Source organism: Populus trichocarpa, chromosome 15, assembly GCF_000002775.5.
Source record: "Populus trichocarpa isolate Nisqually-1 chromosome 15, P.trichocarpa_v4.1, whole genome shotgun sequence".
NCBI lineage: Eukaryota > Viridiplantae > Streptophyta > Magnoliopsida > Malpighiales > Salicaceae > Populus > Populus trichocarpa.
Window position 1 is genome coordinate 9,094,913 of NC_037299.2, and position 12,862 is coordinate 9,107,774.

Consider the following 12,862-nt stretch of genomic DNA (forward strand, 5'->3'; position numbering starts at 1 on the left):
GAAACTCATGCAAAAAAAACGAAGCGCGATCCAACGGTCGGATCAAAAGTTATGGCCCTTTTGACCCGTTACTTAAGTCTTGCCGACCAGAACTCCTCGTCTTCGAGTAATGATTTCATAGCTACCCCAAGGAAAACGACCTACGAAAACTCGTGCAAAAAAAAAAGCACGATCCAACGGTCGGATCAAAAGTTATGGCCCTTTTGACCCGTTACTTAAGTCTTGCCGACCAGAACTCCTCGTCTTCGAGTAGCGATTTCATAGCTACCCCAAGGAATAGGACCTACGGAAACTCGTGCATAAAAAAAAACGCGATCCAATGGTGGGATCAAAAGTTAGGACCATTTTGACCCGTTACTCAAGTCTTGCCGACTAGAAATCCTCTAATTAACAAAAACTAGTTAATGCTCTTTCCTTTGAAGAGCTAGGAGTCCAAATTGCAGGAAGAGAAAACATGAAATATATGAGAGAAATAAATAAAAGGAAAGAGACAAAAAGAGAGGCTAATAAGAAAAATAAAAGAAGAATTTTGGATGTTTTAAAAAGAAGATGGTAATTAACAATTATCAGTGTAGGTCATTAACTTGTTATTTTTTAAATCACAAAGGTTAATTAATTATTTTTGTTAATCTCAAAGGTTTTTCAGTGTATAAAGTAGATGTAAATGTAGGCTTATTAAATAGTGTTTGATTACTATCTTAAAACATAAAAAATATGTAAATGTAGGCTTATTAGATAGTGTTTGATTACTATCTTAAAACACAAAAAATAAAAAAATAAAAATAAAAATTATCTTTAGAGACATGTCCTCGCTATATCTCATGTTTTGAAAGTATCAAAATTCATTGTAAAATTATTTCAAAGACAATTTATTTTTTATCACCACTGTTTCTATGTTTTTTATCTCATAATAGTAACCAAACACTACTTTATATATCCTATAAGAAAAATATTATTTTTTCATCCACTTATATTTAGAAGAAACTACATCATAATACTTCTACAAATATAGCTTTTCTAGATTATGTATCTTCATTTTACCATTTGAGCATTAATTAGTTTTTGTTAAACTTAATATTTGAAATTTCTTTAATTTAAATCAAAGATTTAATAGAAAGAATCCCAACTTCTAACCATGAGTTGTGCCTTTAAAATATTGTTACTAAGAACAAATTCAAAAGTTTGACAAGATTTAGATAATATTTGATTATTATCTCAAGAAAAAAAATCATTTGATAGTTACGTTGCAAAACCAAGTTAATTTATTTTTTCAATAAAAATCCCTTTAAACATTTCATAATTTCAATTTTTTTTCTTGGTTTACTAAATTTCAAATATGTTTCCTCTCTCTCTCATATACATCAATACTTTAATTTTTAAATACACTTTTTAAGAATGTAATTGTATTAAAAGTTTGGTTTTTTTTTATTTAATCAAATTAATATAAAAAATCAATTACATAAAAAAATAACTTTATAATAATAAAAAAATGTGTATTTATGATGAAATTATTATCTTGTATTTTCAAATATGTTAAATTTTAACTTTGTATTGCTGAAAATATTTTATTTTATATATGATTGGTTTATTTATTTTATTATTAAATATATTAAAAAAAAATTTAATGAAGGAGTAAATCATAATTTAATTATATTATCATGTTAAAAATGGATTATGTTTTTTAAGATGATTACAAATCTTTTTACAACATTATTTTGATGAGTTGAGAGATTACTATTTTAAGTTAGTTAATAAAAAAGTAATATTTGTTATAAACTAAAGTGACAATAATAATGTTTATTTATTGTTTGGAACATTTTAAATTTGATGATAAATATAAAGAGTAAAATAAATTTTTCTACAATTTATTTTGTCTTGTCTCTAGTCAATTAAATATAATACATAAATATTTCTTCTGTAACATATAAAATTATCATACAAAACTTTGTCTTCATCTTTTGTTGTGTAATATCGTTGGTGCCCGTGACGAACTATTTTTTTTTTTTTGTATAAAAAAATAATATTTAGGTATCACAAGTGTAATTTAAAAAAATAATAATATGTGACTTAGGTCATAAATCTTATTAGGTCGAACAAACTGATTTTATTTTAATTAGATAAAAAAATAAAAAGAAAAAAAAACTATAATAGATAAATCAAGTTTAAAAAAAAAAGTGATTAGAATAATCCGGAAAAAAAAATATTTTTTTTCAAAAAAAATACAAACAATATATCTCAATTCACATCCCAGTAAATATAAAATAATAAAATGGGGTAGAAAAGGACAGAAACAAATTGGTATTGGTCAATCCAAGTTAGCATAACAAACCTATATTAACAGTAATCAGGGTTGAGCCATCCTGGGATATCCCGCCGAACCCGCGATCCAGATCATGAGTTTTGAAAACCCATTAAAAAATAAAGAGAATTAGAAAGCTCTTTTTTAAAAAAATGTTTACCTTTTAAACTCGTAATTGGGTCATTACCTAAGGCACCCTATCTCAAAAAACTATAAAGTTCAATTTCTAATCAATCAAATATTGAAAGATAAAATTGAAAAAAAAATTTCAATTATATAAAAGAATTAAAAAAAAATAGAAATAAAAGAATAAGGATAAAAATTGAAAGAAAAGTAGTAATTTTATGTTTGATTGAAGGGTGAAATTGAAAAAAGAAATCAATTTAGCTAAAAGACTCAAAGAAATCAAAAGAATGAGAATCAAAATTCATATAAAAAAATTGATTGAAGAGTGAAATTGAAAAGAATAATAACTTTTATAAAAGGACCAAGAAAAATAATTAGAAATCAAAACAATGACCAAATTGAAAAACTTAATACCATCAATTTAAATTGAAGGATGAAATTAAACCAAATAAAACCTTTATAAAAGGAGTAAGAAATAAATAGAAATAAAAAGAATAAAGATAAAATTAAAAAATATGATATTTGGTAAATTGGAATTGAATTATGAAATCAAAAACAAATTAAACTTCTACAAAAAAGGTCAAGAACAAAAACTAAAAAAAATAAAAAAAATAAAAACTGAAGTTATAATATCAACAACAAAGATGATCAAGTTGTAATTTTTTAGGGAGGAGATAGAAAAGAAGAAAAAAAGGCCTACCGGTGACAAACCAGACTATCAATGCTGACATGTGCCGCTTTACATGGACAAGAACACAGCGTCGCTTCTAATGACATGATAAAAGGGTATTTTTGGATGCTAAGAGGCGCTACAAGCACCGTCGGAAGTGCTCAAGCATCGCCCACACACCTCTTCGTGGTGTACACGTGCTTGATCTTTTTTTGGAATATATATATAGTCAAATATCAAATTGTCCATAAGCTAACATGGTAATAACAGGAAAAAAAAACATTGTGAAAAGAAGAGAAGGCCTATTGACTCTAATTTTAAAAATTTTGTTTTTAAGGGTATTTTAATAGTTTCATTGTGCTTTTTAATTATTTATATATTAGGTCAACTATCAAATTGTCCCTCGGCTGATATTATAATAATAAAAAAACCATTATGAAAATATAAAAATGCATGTTGACACCAATTTTAATATTTTTGTTTCCAATGGTATTTTTATTGTTTTACCATGCAATTAATATGTGAAAAGACTTATTTGTTCCTAGTCAATTTGATAATAACTAATGAGTGATGTAAAAAAACTTTAATATTCTTGATAGCTAGTGTTAAGGTTTTTTAGTGGAGAAACAAAATTATCATTATATTATTCCAATGAACATTGTAAATGAATCTGGAGTTATAATGTTTTTTCAAAGTCCTTTTAGCTTTTATAAATAGTTGAAATGATACATTTTGGTTTCAAAGCATTTTTGTGTGTCATTTCAGGGTTGTAGTGTTTTTATATATATATAATTCAAAATATTAATTCAACATATATAATTTAAATTTAAATCCAGAGATAAATTAACTTGAAATTATACAATTTAAATTCCAAACATAATGTCAAGTATCTAAACATAATTTCAAAATTTAAACATTCTTATTTAGTAACTACTAGATCATTAGCTCGTGCTATGCTGCGAGTAAGATCAATTTTTTTAATATAAAAAAAATCCAGGTGTAGCTAATATTTTTCTAGTATAAAAAAAACTTTAACCGTGTGAGAGTTGACTTGATATGATCTGATTGACTTTACGGGTCCAAAAACAACCTGGACAATTGGTAAAAATATAGTTTAACTAAAAAAACTCAAGACAACATCCCTTTTAAAAAAAAAACAAATATTGAGATGACAACATATTGGATTAAACCAAATCAACCAAGATTAACCTTCCAAATCCATGACCCAAGTCATGAAAACATGATAACCCCGTATAAAACAAATAAAAATAAATTATAAAACTCAATTTCTAATAAACTCATTTTTGAATAATAAAATTATAAAAAATTCAATTTAAAAAAAGGACACAATAAAACGACCTAAGTCTATTCGGATTAACTCGTAAAATTCATGACCTGGATCATGAGATTGAGATAACTTAATAAAAAAACAAATCGAAACAAATGACAAAACCTCATTCATAATTAACCAAATGTTGAAGATGTTGAATAATAAAATTTGAAAAAAAATCAATTAAAAAATAAAAAATCCCTATCAACTAGTGAATTATATAATAAGACTAAGATAACCGCAATAAATTATAAAATTTAATTTTAAATAAATCAAGTGTTGAATGATAAAATTAAAAAAATATATCAATTTAAAATAAACAAAAAATATTATTCACATAACAAAACATATTAAATGAAACTGGAATATCTGGGATATAATTTTGATAAGAAATTCAGAATATTTAAAATAAGATAAAATTTATTCCAAGATTGTTTTATTTTTTAAAATAATACAAGATATACTGGTTTTTTTAGGCGTAAGAGTATAGAATTCACAACCTTGAATCAAACAGTAGCTTACTGGACAAAGGAGGAGGGGCAAACATGTAAGTACAAAATCGCACCGTGCCTGTCTCTGGACTATTATAATCCCATCGAACTCTGCACAGAAAGAAGAATTTCTTTCAGATTTCATTTCTCCTTCTTCTCAGAGCTCTCGTTCTCCTCCCTAAAACAGAAAACCCATCAGATCGTTTCTTCTCCTTCTTCACTCTCTGTCACCACCTCTCCTTCTGAAAAACACCCCAAACCTCTCTCTTTCTCTCTCTATATATATACATACATATACATAGATATATCTCCCCCTCTCTCTCCTTCTGAAGCAAAACTTCCTTCTTCTGAGTGATGGGTGTGAGCTGCTCCCGGTGCTCCCACACTTCCCACATCACAGAAATCATCATCACCAGTTTCTTTCGCCACAAATCGTAAGACTGATATATAAAGACAAGAAAAAAAGAGATAGAGATCATTCAGTTCTGGAATCTGGGTCTTTCGTTTTTTCTTTTTTTGACCAGATATATAAGCATATAGCTGTGATGGCAGCTTGATCAAATCTGTATCAGCAGGAAACAGTTTTACAAAAGCATGGCGGGTGGTACCGGTGGTTCTAATTCCAATTTGTCTGTTTTGCTTCAAAGCCAAAGAGGCCCTTGTGCTGCTTCACAACCTCTTGAATCTTTTTTCCTTTCTGGCTCTTCTCCTTCTTTTCTTGGTATTCTTTCTAACCCTGGTTCTATCTCTTTTTCCTGCTGAGTTGTTTTCAATGGAAAAATCATCACACAATTAGTGAAGTAAAAAAATCTGGTCTTTTGAACCATCCTGTCTATACTTGTAATTTGATTATTGGTTTTCTTTATCTAGGATAATTTTGTATTTGCTCAAATTATCAAATCAGATTTCTCTAATTTATCTCCTATATACATATATTCAATGGAACCTTTCTTCTTCTTCTTCTTTTTCCTGAGAAATTATCAGATAAGAACACATTCAACCATGTGTCGCAATTATTCAATATCGATCAATAAGAGCGAAATGAAAACAACCAAACCGTAAGATCGAAAGCAAGTGATACTGCCGCAGAAATGATTGCTAATTGGTGTGTGTTGTTATTGTGATTGATTGAAATACGATCTTCTAATTATCGTGTGTCAATAATTTAGGTTCAAGATCCATGATGAGTTTTGAAGATGTTCATCAAGCAAACGGATCAACCAGGCCTTTTTTCCGCTCGTTTGATCACGAAGACAATGGAGACGATGATCTGGATGAATATTTTCATCAACCTGAAAAGAAGAGGAGACTTACTGTTGATCAAGTTCAGTTTCTTGAAAAGAGTTTTGAGCTTGAGAACAAGCTTGAACCTGAAAGGAAAATCCAGCTTGCAAAGGATCTTGGCCTTCAGCCGCGTCAGGTTGCTATATGGTTTCAAAACCGCCGAGCAAGATGGAAGACTAAACAGCTGGAAAAGGATTATGACGTTTTGCAATCTAGCTACAATAGCCTTAAGGCTGACTATGACAACCTCCTCAAGGAGAAGGAGAAACTAAAAGCTGAGGTAAATAAACACCATCCTTTTTTTAGAGAATTCAACATCCTTGCTGCCATACGTATCTCTAGTATAGAAGGGAAATAAGATCGAGCAATGGTTTAATTGTTTTCAGGTTAATCTTCTCACCGACAAGTTGCTCCTCAAAGAGAAAGAGAAGGGAATCTCAGAATTGTCTGATAAAGATGCATTATCGCAAGAGCCACCTAAAAGGGCTATAGCTGATTCAGCTTCCGAGGGTGAAGTGTCGAAAATCTCAACAGTGGCCTGTAAGCAGGAAGATATCAGCTCAGCCAAAAGCGACATATTTGATTCAGACAGCCCACATTACGCTGATGGGGTGCATTCCTCACTCTTAGAGGCAGGAGATTCTTCATATGTTTTCGAACCCGATCAATCAGATTTGTCACAAGATGAAGAAGATAACTTTAGCAAGAGCTTATTGCCTCCATACGTCTTTCCGAAGCTTGAAGATGACGATTACTCTGACCCGCCTGCAAGTTTTGAAGATCATGCCTTTTGGTCCTGGTCATACTAAGTTACACTTGGTATATATCATCGTTTGTTATTCTTCTTGTTTACTTGCAGCTTCTTATGCATTAAAGCAATAAATCCACTCACGGCACCCCAGCCCAGATCTGTGGTGCTGGGGTGGGTTCTCCTGGTTGTAATTGGAAATGATGATGATCTTTGCCCCGTTTGTAATCTTGGCTGTGTCTGGGGTCCCTTTTTTTTTTCCTTTTTTTTTTCCCCTAAACTAGATGGAACTTTCAGAACCTGTTGTAACTAAATTTCCTTAAAAAGTTTGTATGGGAAGGTCATCTCTTGTATTCGAAAACTGTTCCTTGATTTCCACGCTTAGCTCGTTGATTAATCCACTCCTGGTGACCTTACAGAACTTAAATGTGTTGTGTTCATGTTCAAGTCAGCAGAGAGACATGATTCTCTTTAATTGGCAAGATTTTTATTTTTATTTTTTATTTTGTTCTGTTCTCTTTTGGATATAAATCTTATGCACAAAAAGATATGAACAGAAAAACAAATCAAATCTGTCAGTGGATACGGTACTTGTTCCCCGTCCTGAACTCTGCTTATACTGTTCCCGCGAGACTCTAATTAAATCTTAGTTATTGCCGCATCAAGACATCATGTTTAAGGAATTATTTGTTTTTATGTTTTAAAAATATTTAAAAAAAAATTAATTTTTTTTATTTTTTTATTTTAAATTAATATTATTTTAGTGTTTTTACATATTTTGATTCACTGATATTAAAAATAATTTTTAAAAAATAAAAAAAATATTTTTTTAATATTTTTTGAGTGAAAAGTACTTTGAAAAGTAACTGCAATATAGCTTTTGTGGTTGTAGTTTGAAAAAAATTATTTTATAAAAAAATACTTTTGGTTGAGGTTGGTTTGATATTTATATATGTTTAGTTAAAACTGTGGTTGGAATTGAGGTTGAATAAAAAGTAGTTTAATGTATTTGGTTAAACATGCTTTTCAAATTGAGGTTATAAAATAACTAAAAAAGATATATATTAATATTGATGGTTTTTATTTAAATATTGTAGATTGAACTACCATTATTATATCATTAAATAAATAATATTTTTTATCAAATATTTTTTATTATTCCATTAACTTATCTACAATTTCATCTCATATGAAATTCATCTGATAATAACTATAGTTTTCATGGTTTTTTGAGCGTGCAACAAAATTAGGTAAAATATCATCAGAAACAAAATTGGAATTGCAATCAAATTCCACAAATGTTACGTCATCATGCGATATTTTTCTAATTTATGTAGTGTTATTAAATAATATTAAACACTAGTTTTTCGAGTAAAACAGAATTTTAAAAAAATTAATTTTTTTTCACCTGGCACTGTTCACGTGAACAATGCCAGGTAAATGCTTCTCGCGTTGCCAGGTGAATTAATTCACCTGGAATGGGCGCTGCTGTGAATAGTGCCTAGGTGAATTACACGAGAAGCAGCTCTCAGCTGCTGTGTGCGAAATGGCGGTTTGAGAAAAAAAATTATGGGTCCAACCAAACAGTAAATTGTTTTTTTCATGTTACCAAACACATAGTTTACGCGGTTTGCTTTAAAAGATAAAAATATCGCGTAAACAAACACCCTCTTAATCAGAGCTGTAATGCCTCATAGTGTGGTCTTTAAAATGTTTGTTATTTAAAAATATTCATGTGTATGGTATTTAAAGTGTTTTTTATTTAAAAATTTATTAAAATAATATTTTTTATTTTTAAAAAATTATTTTTAATATCATTATATTAAAACGATTTAGAAATATAAAAAAATAATTTGAAGTAAATAAAAAAATTATTTTTTTTCAAAAACACTTTTGAAACACGTTCTAAAACTTTTTAACTTGGATGATTGAGCAATTAGAAACACGTGTTTTTTTATATATTTTTAGATCGTTTTAATGTACTAATATAAAAAATAATTTTTAAAAATAAAAAATATTATTTTAATACATTTCTAAATAAAAAAAAATTAAAAAAAATCATCTTTAACAAACTTCCAAGTCTTCATGGATGGATATTGTGTTTGTAAAAGGAATGGAAATTATTTACCTTTAGGCTTTACCCGATAAAGTGGCAGAAATCGAATTCTCTACCATTTTATTATTAATTTTAATTTAGAGATTTAAACTATTAATAAAAGTATATTAATTGCTAGCTAACTCAACACTCTTCAGGTTAATTTTAATGGCTAGGGCTTTGGGCATGGAGGAAGAAAATAAGGGCATGTGGATTTGGGACTACTCACACGAGTGCTGGTCTAAATAGCTTGTCTCACCTTTGCCATTAGCACGTGTAAAGTGCCCTACCTGTTTTTTCTAGTCAGAAAAAAAGGACGTTAAAGATCGGGTCATGATCGTAATTGAGGGAAAAGTAACCTCTATGATATAATTTCGTAAATTCGGAGCATCTTTATTTGAGAATCAGTAACGGAAAAGTTTCTGTAGAGGAGTAGTTGCGTGGAGGTCTAAGTTTCATGGTGGAGAATTTCGTGCCACCTCATTGAGAAATTCAACAGCGTCACTCAACAATATTTTATTTATTTATTTATTTATTTATCCACGCTTATCTTCGGGCTGAGCACCTTAAAATTTGATACCAACTAAAGTCGAATCCATAGAAAGCGAGACTTTTCTTCAAATTTCTTGAGAGGAAGGACTTAGTGCGCACGTGTTTTACTACTATTTTCCAACCAACTAATTCATATTTTTTTTTAGTTTAATGTGGGTATCCAGACCAGTTTGTGTGCACATCAATTAATTCCACGGGTCCTGAAGTTAACGACCATGTAAGTCTCTAATGGCCATCATATGAGCAACCACATGACTCGAACATGAGATCACAGAGGAACTAATTCATATTTTAATATAATTAAAGGATGCATTTTCATTTTAACTATTTGAATTTTAAATTTCTTGACGAGTTGTGCATATATATATACAATGATTTTTTAAAATTTTTTGATAAAGATAGCTGTTTTAAATCCAATAGAATAATTAGATTAAATTTATTATATAAAAACCGGAATATCTTTAATCTAAAATAAAAGGATATATTCGAATATTTGAAAAAAGTGAGTGAGTTTGTATGCAACAATTTGTGAGGTGAGAGATGAGAAAATAATAGGGGTAGAACAAAAGATTAATTAGGATCAAAAGGTATGTTATTTACGTGATTTTAATTTTCAGTTTAATTTTCTTTGTTTATTAATACTGATAGCCACAAAATACAGGGTATAAATTTTATTTAAAATATAAAATTCTAATTTAATGATGCGTGTAAGCTTACTTGAAATACACTATTTATTTATTTATATAAAAAAATGATTAAGGTATTTATCTTTCTATCCACATGAGAAACGGGTTAATGGATTTTCTATGCAAATTGTAAATAGCAAATGAGTCTCTTGACTTTTCTTTATTATTATTATTATTATTATTATTATTATTATTATTGTGAGTGTTTGGGTTAGTTTGTGCGCATCTTAATTAATTTTACAGGTCTTAAAATTAACGATTATGTAAATTTTCAGTAGCCATTATATTAGTAATTATAAAGCTCAAACTTGGAATTATAAAAAAAAACAAATCTTCTAATTTCAAGTTTTTATTACTAGTGACTTATTAAATTATTAATTTGTTTTCTTTAAAGTCACTAGTGATAGCAAGGAGTTGGCAGATTTTGGACGTCAACTTCTTTGTTTAGAAAAGTCAAAGCATTGGTGCTTGTTCCACTTGCTTTTGTTTTATTAAATTATATATAAACAGCAATCCAACCAATCAGATAAATTTATTTACTTCTGTTGTTAATTTAATGTCAATTTGGCATGGATACAATACAACAGATTGCACTTATTAATTCTATATTACAAAGTGAAAATAAAATATTTAAAACCAAATCTCAAAACATTATCGAAAGCTTTCAGATTGCCAGGTGTATTTATTATATTCTCTCGAAGAGTGGGCCCCCCTTCCAGGTTTCCTACCGACCATCTACGACCCCCACCGGTGGGCTTTCGACAGATTCCATCCACATGTACGGTTGTGATGCCGTTGAGCAGGAGCATCACTATCAAAGACAGCGTCCACTAAGCAACAACCCCATTTGGCGTTTGGAACCATCCCTCTGCTGGTCCCCACAGACGTGGACATCTTGGGGACACGTGGCGTGTGATCTACTGGCTGATGATCAGGGTCAAAAGAATAAAGGAACCCATCACTGATATTTTTTTCTAAAGTTTTGTTCGGCAGGTAATTTTATTGATTTTTCCGGCAATTAAAGGACTTTTTATAGTTTATTTAGTGCAAAAATCATGGTTAATGTTTGAGAGTTTCTCTTTGTATTTTATGTTTTAAAAGTATTTTTAAAAAAATTTAATTTTTATTTTATTTTTTTATTTAAATTAATATTTTTTTAATGTTTTTAAATCATTTTGATTCTCTAATATTAATAATAATTTTTAAAAAATAAAAAAAATATTATTTTAATATATTTTTATGTGAAAAGTAATAATAATTATATTTTTAAATAGACTTCTAAATTATATAAAATTGATATAAATAATGAATAATGTAACTTTAAAATAATTAAAAAAGACTTTGTATTAATTAACATGTAAACTAAATAAGAACATTTTTAATATAAGAAAATAATACCGATCTCCAGGCACGTTATAGCAATAGTACAATACAGATAAGCAGGGAGTGCATGGAGGGATGTATGTGAAGTGGGACCCTTGGGTTAATGGGGGCAGAGAGAGAGGAGAAGCGTCCATGACAGTGACAGCACGCATCTGTCTATGGTTTTCTTTCCTCCTTTCTTTCTAACTACCACGATAACGCCACACGTTACATTACAGCTCCTCCTTTTTTGGGGGCCACACCACACGTGCCTACCAGGTGTTGCTGTCTCATTGTGTGTGACGATTTCAGACTTGTGAATTAAAAAATAAAAAATCGAATAAAAATGTTACTTATTCGCCGGTGATCGATGAATTACTGCTACACAGTCTACACTACTCCGTTCCGTTGTGTTGTGTTGTGTTGTGATTCGGATGGAGATGGTAATTCAACAATTCATTTCATTTTAGTAGTCATTTGGTTAGAAATAAAAAGGTTTAAAATAAAAATGAAGGATGCTAATAGAAATTAAATAACTTTTTCATGGCTAGTTACACTTTTAAACGAGGTCCAATAAATTTAGGATAATAACACTTAATATTTTAGAGTAAAAAGAATCTACGAGCAAAAACAAAGAGTATTAAAAAAATTTCTGAATTATCTTAGCACTCATCCAAGACCCTTTTTTCTTTTAAAATAAAAAATAAAATGATAATAGAAAGAAGATTGGTGATTTGAAAAAAGGAGGCTAAAGAGGATTTCAAACATACAAAAAAATCAAGATGCAATTTTGGATGGAATTAGAAGCTTAATTACCTTATTGTACCAAAAACTAGAGAGACAATATAGATTCAAGGTCAAATTAAATGATTATTGGACAAATTTGATTTAATCATGGGCCAAATTAAAAGTTTAATTATGTTTAAGAATTAATTTGGGTTAAAATTAAGGAATTTAATTAAGTGTAAAGACTTAATTATACTTTAAATGGGTCAAATTAATTTTATTAAGGACTTAATTGGTGAAAAATTAAGTTTGGGAGTCTAACTTTGATTTAATTGAGAAGATTAAAATTTTAGAAGATCAAACTTAATTGGTTCAAATAAAGGGTAAAATTATAAGAAATTCAAAGTTTAAGGTCAATTAGGAGTTAAATTGAAAAAAATTCACAGTCAAGAACCTTTTTGGAAAAGGTGTCGAATTCTAGGGACTTAATTTG

General features: G+C 29.0%; 1 protein-coding gene across 1 annotated transcript; it reads left to right on the forward strand.

Moving 5' to 3' along the window:
- Positions 1 to 4,978: 4,978 nt before the first annotated feature.
- LOC7474839 (homeobox-leucine zipper protein HAT5) lies at positions 4,979 to 7,369 on the forward strand. Its single transcript, XM_002321494.4, has 3 exons — positions 4,979 to 5,637; positions 6,086 to 6,480; positions 6,587 to 7,369. The coding sequence occupies exons 1-3, from the start codon at positions 5,511 to 5,513 to the stop codon at positions 7,007 to 7,009; spliced, it is 945 nt and encodes a 314-aa protein (XP_002321530.2). The 5' UTR covers positions 4,979 to 5,510; the 3' UTR covers positions 7,010 to 7,369.
- Positions 7,370 to 12,862: the final 5,493 nt, after the last annotated feature.

Bases quoted from the DNA above. Each gene is read 5' to 3' on its own strand.
- LOC7474839 (XM_002321494.4), top strand. From the start codon at position 5,511: ATGGCGGGTGGTACCGGTGGTTCTAATTCCAATTTGTCTGTTTTGCTT. The intron at 5,638-6,085 runs GTATTCTTTCTA...TCAATAATTTAG, and splicing joins CTCTTCTCCTTCTTTTCTTG to GTTCAAGATCCATGATGAGT. The intron at 6,481-6,586 runs GTAAATAAACAC...AATTGTTTTCAG, and splicing joins AGGAGAAACTAAAAGCTGAG to GTTAATCTTCTCACCGACAA.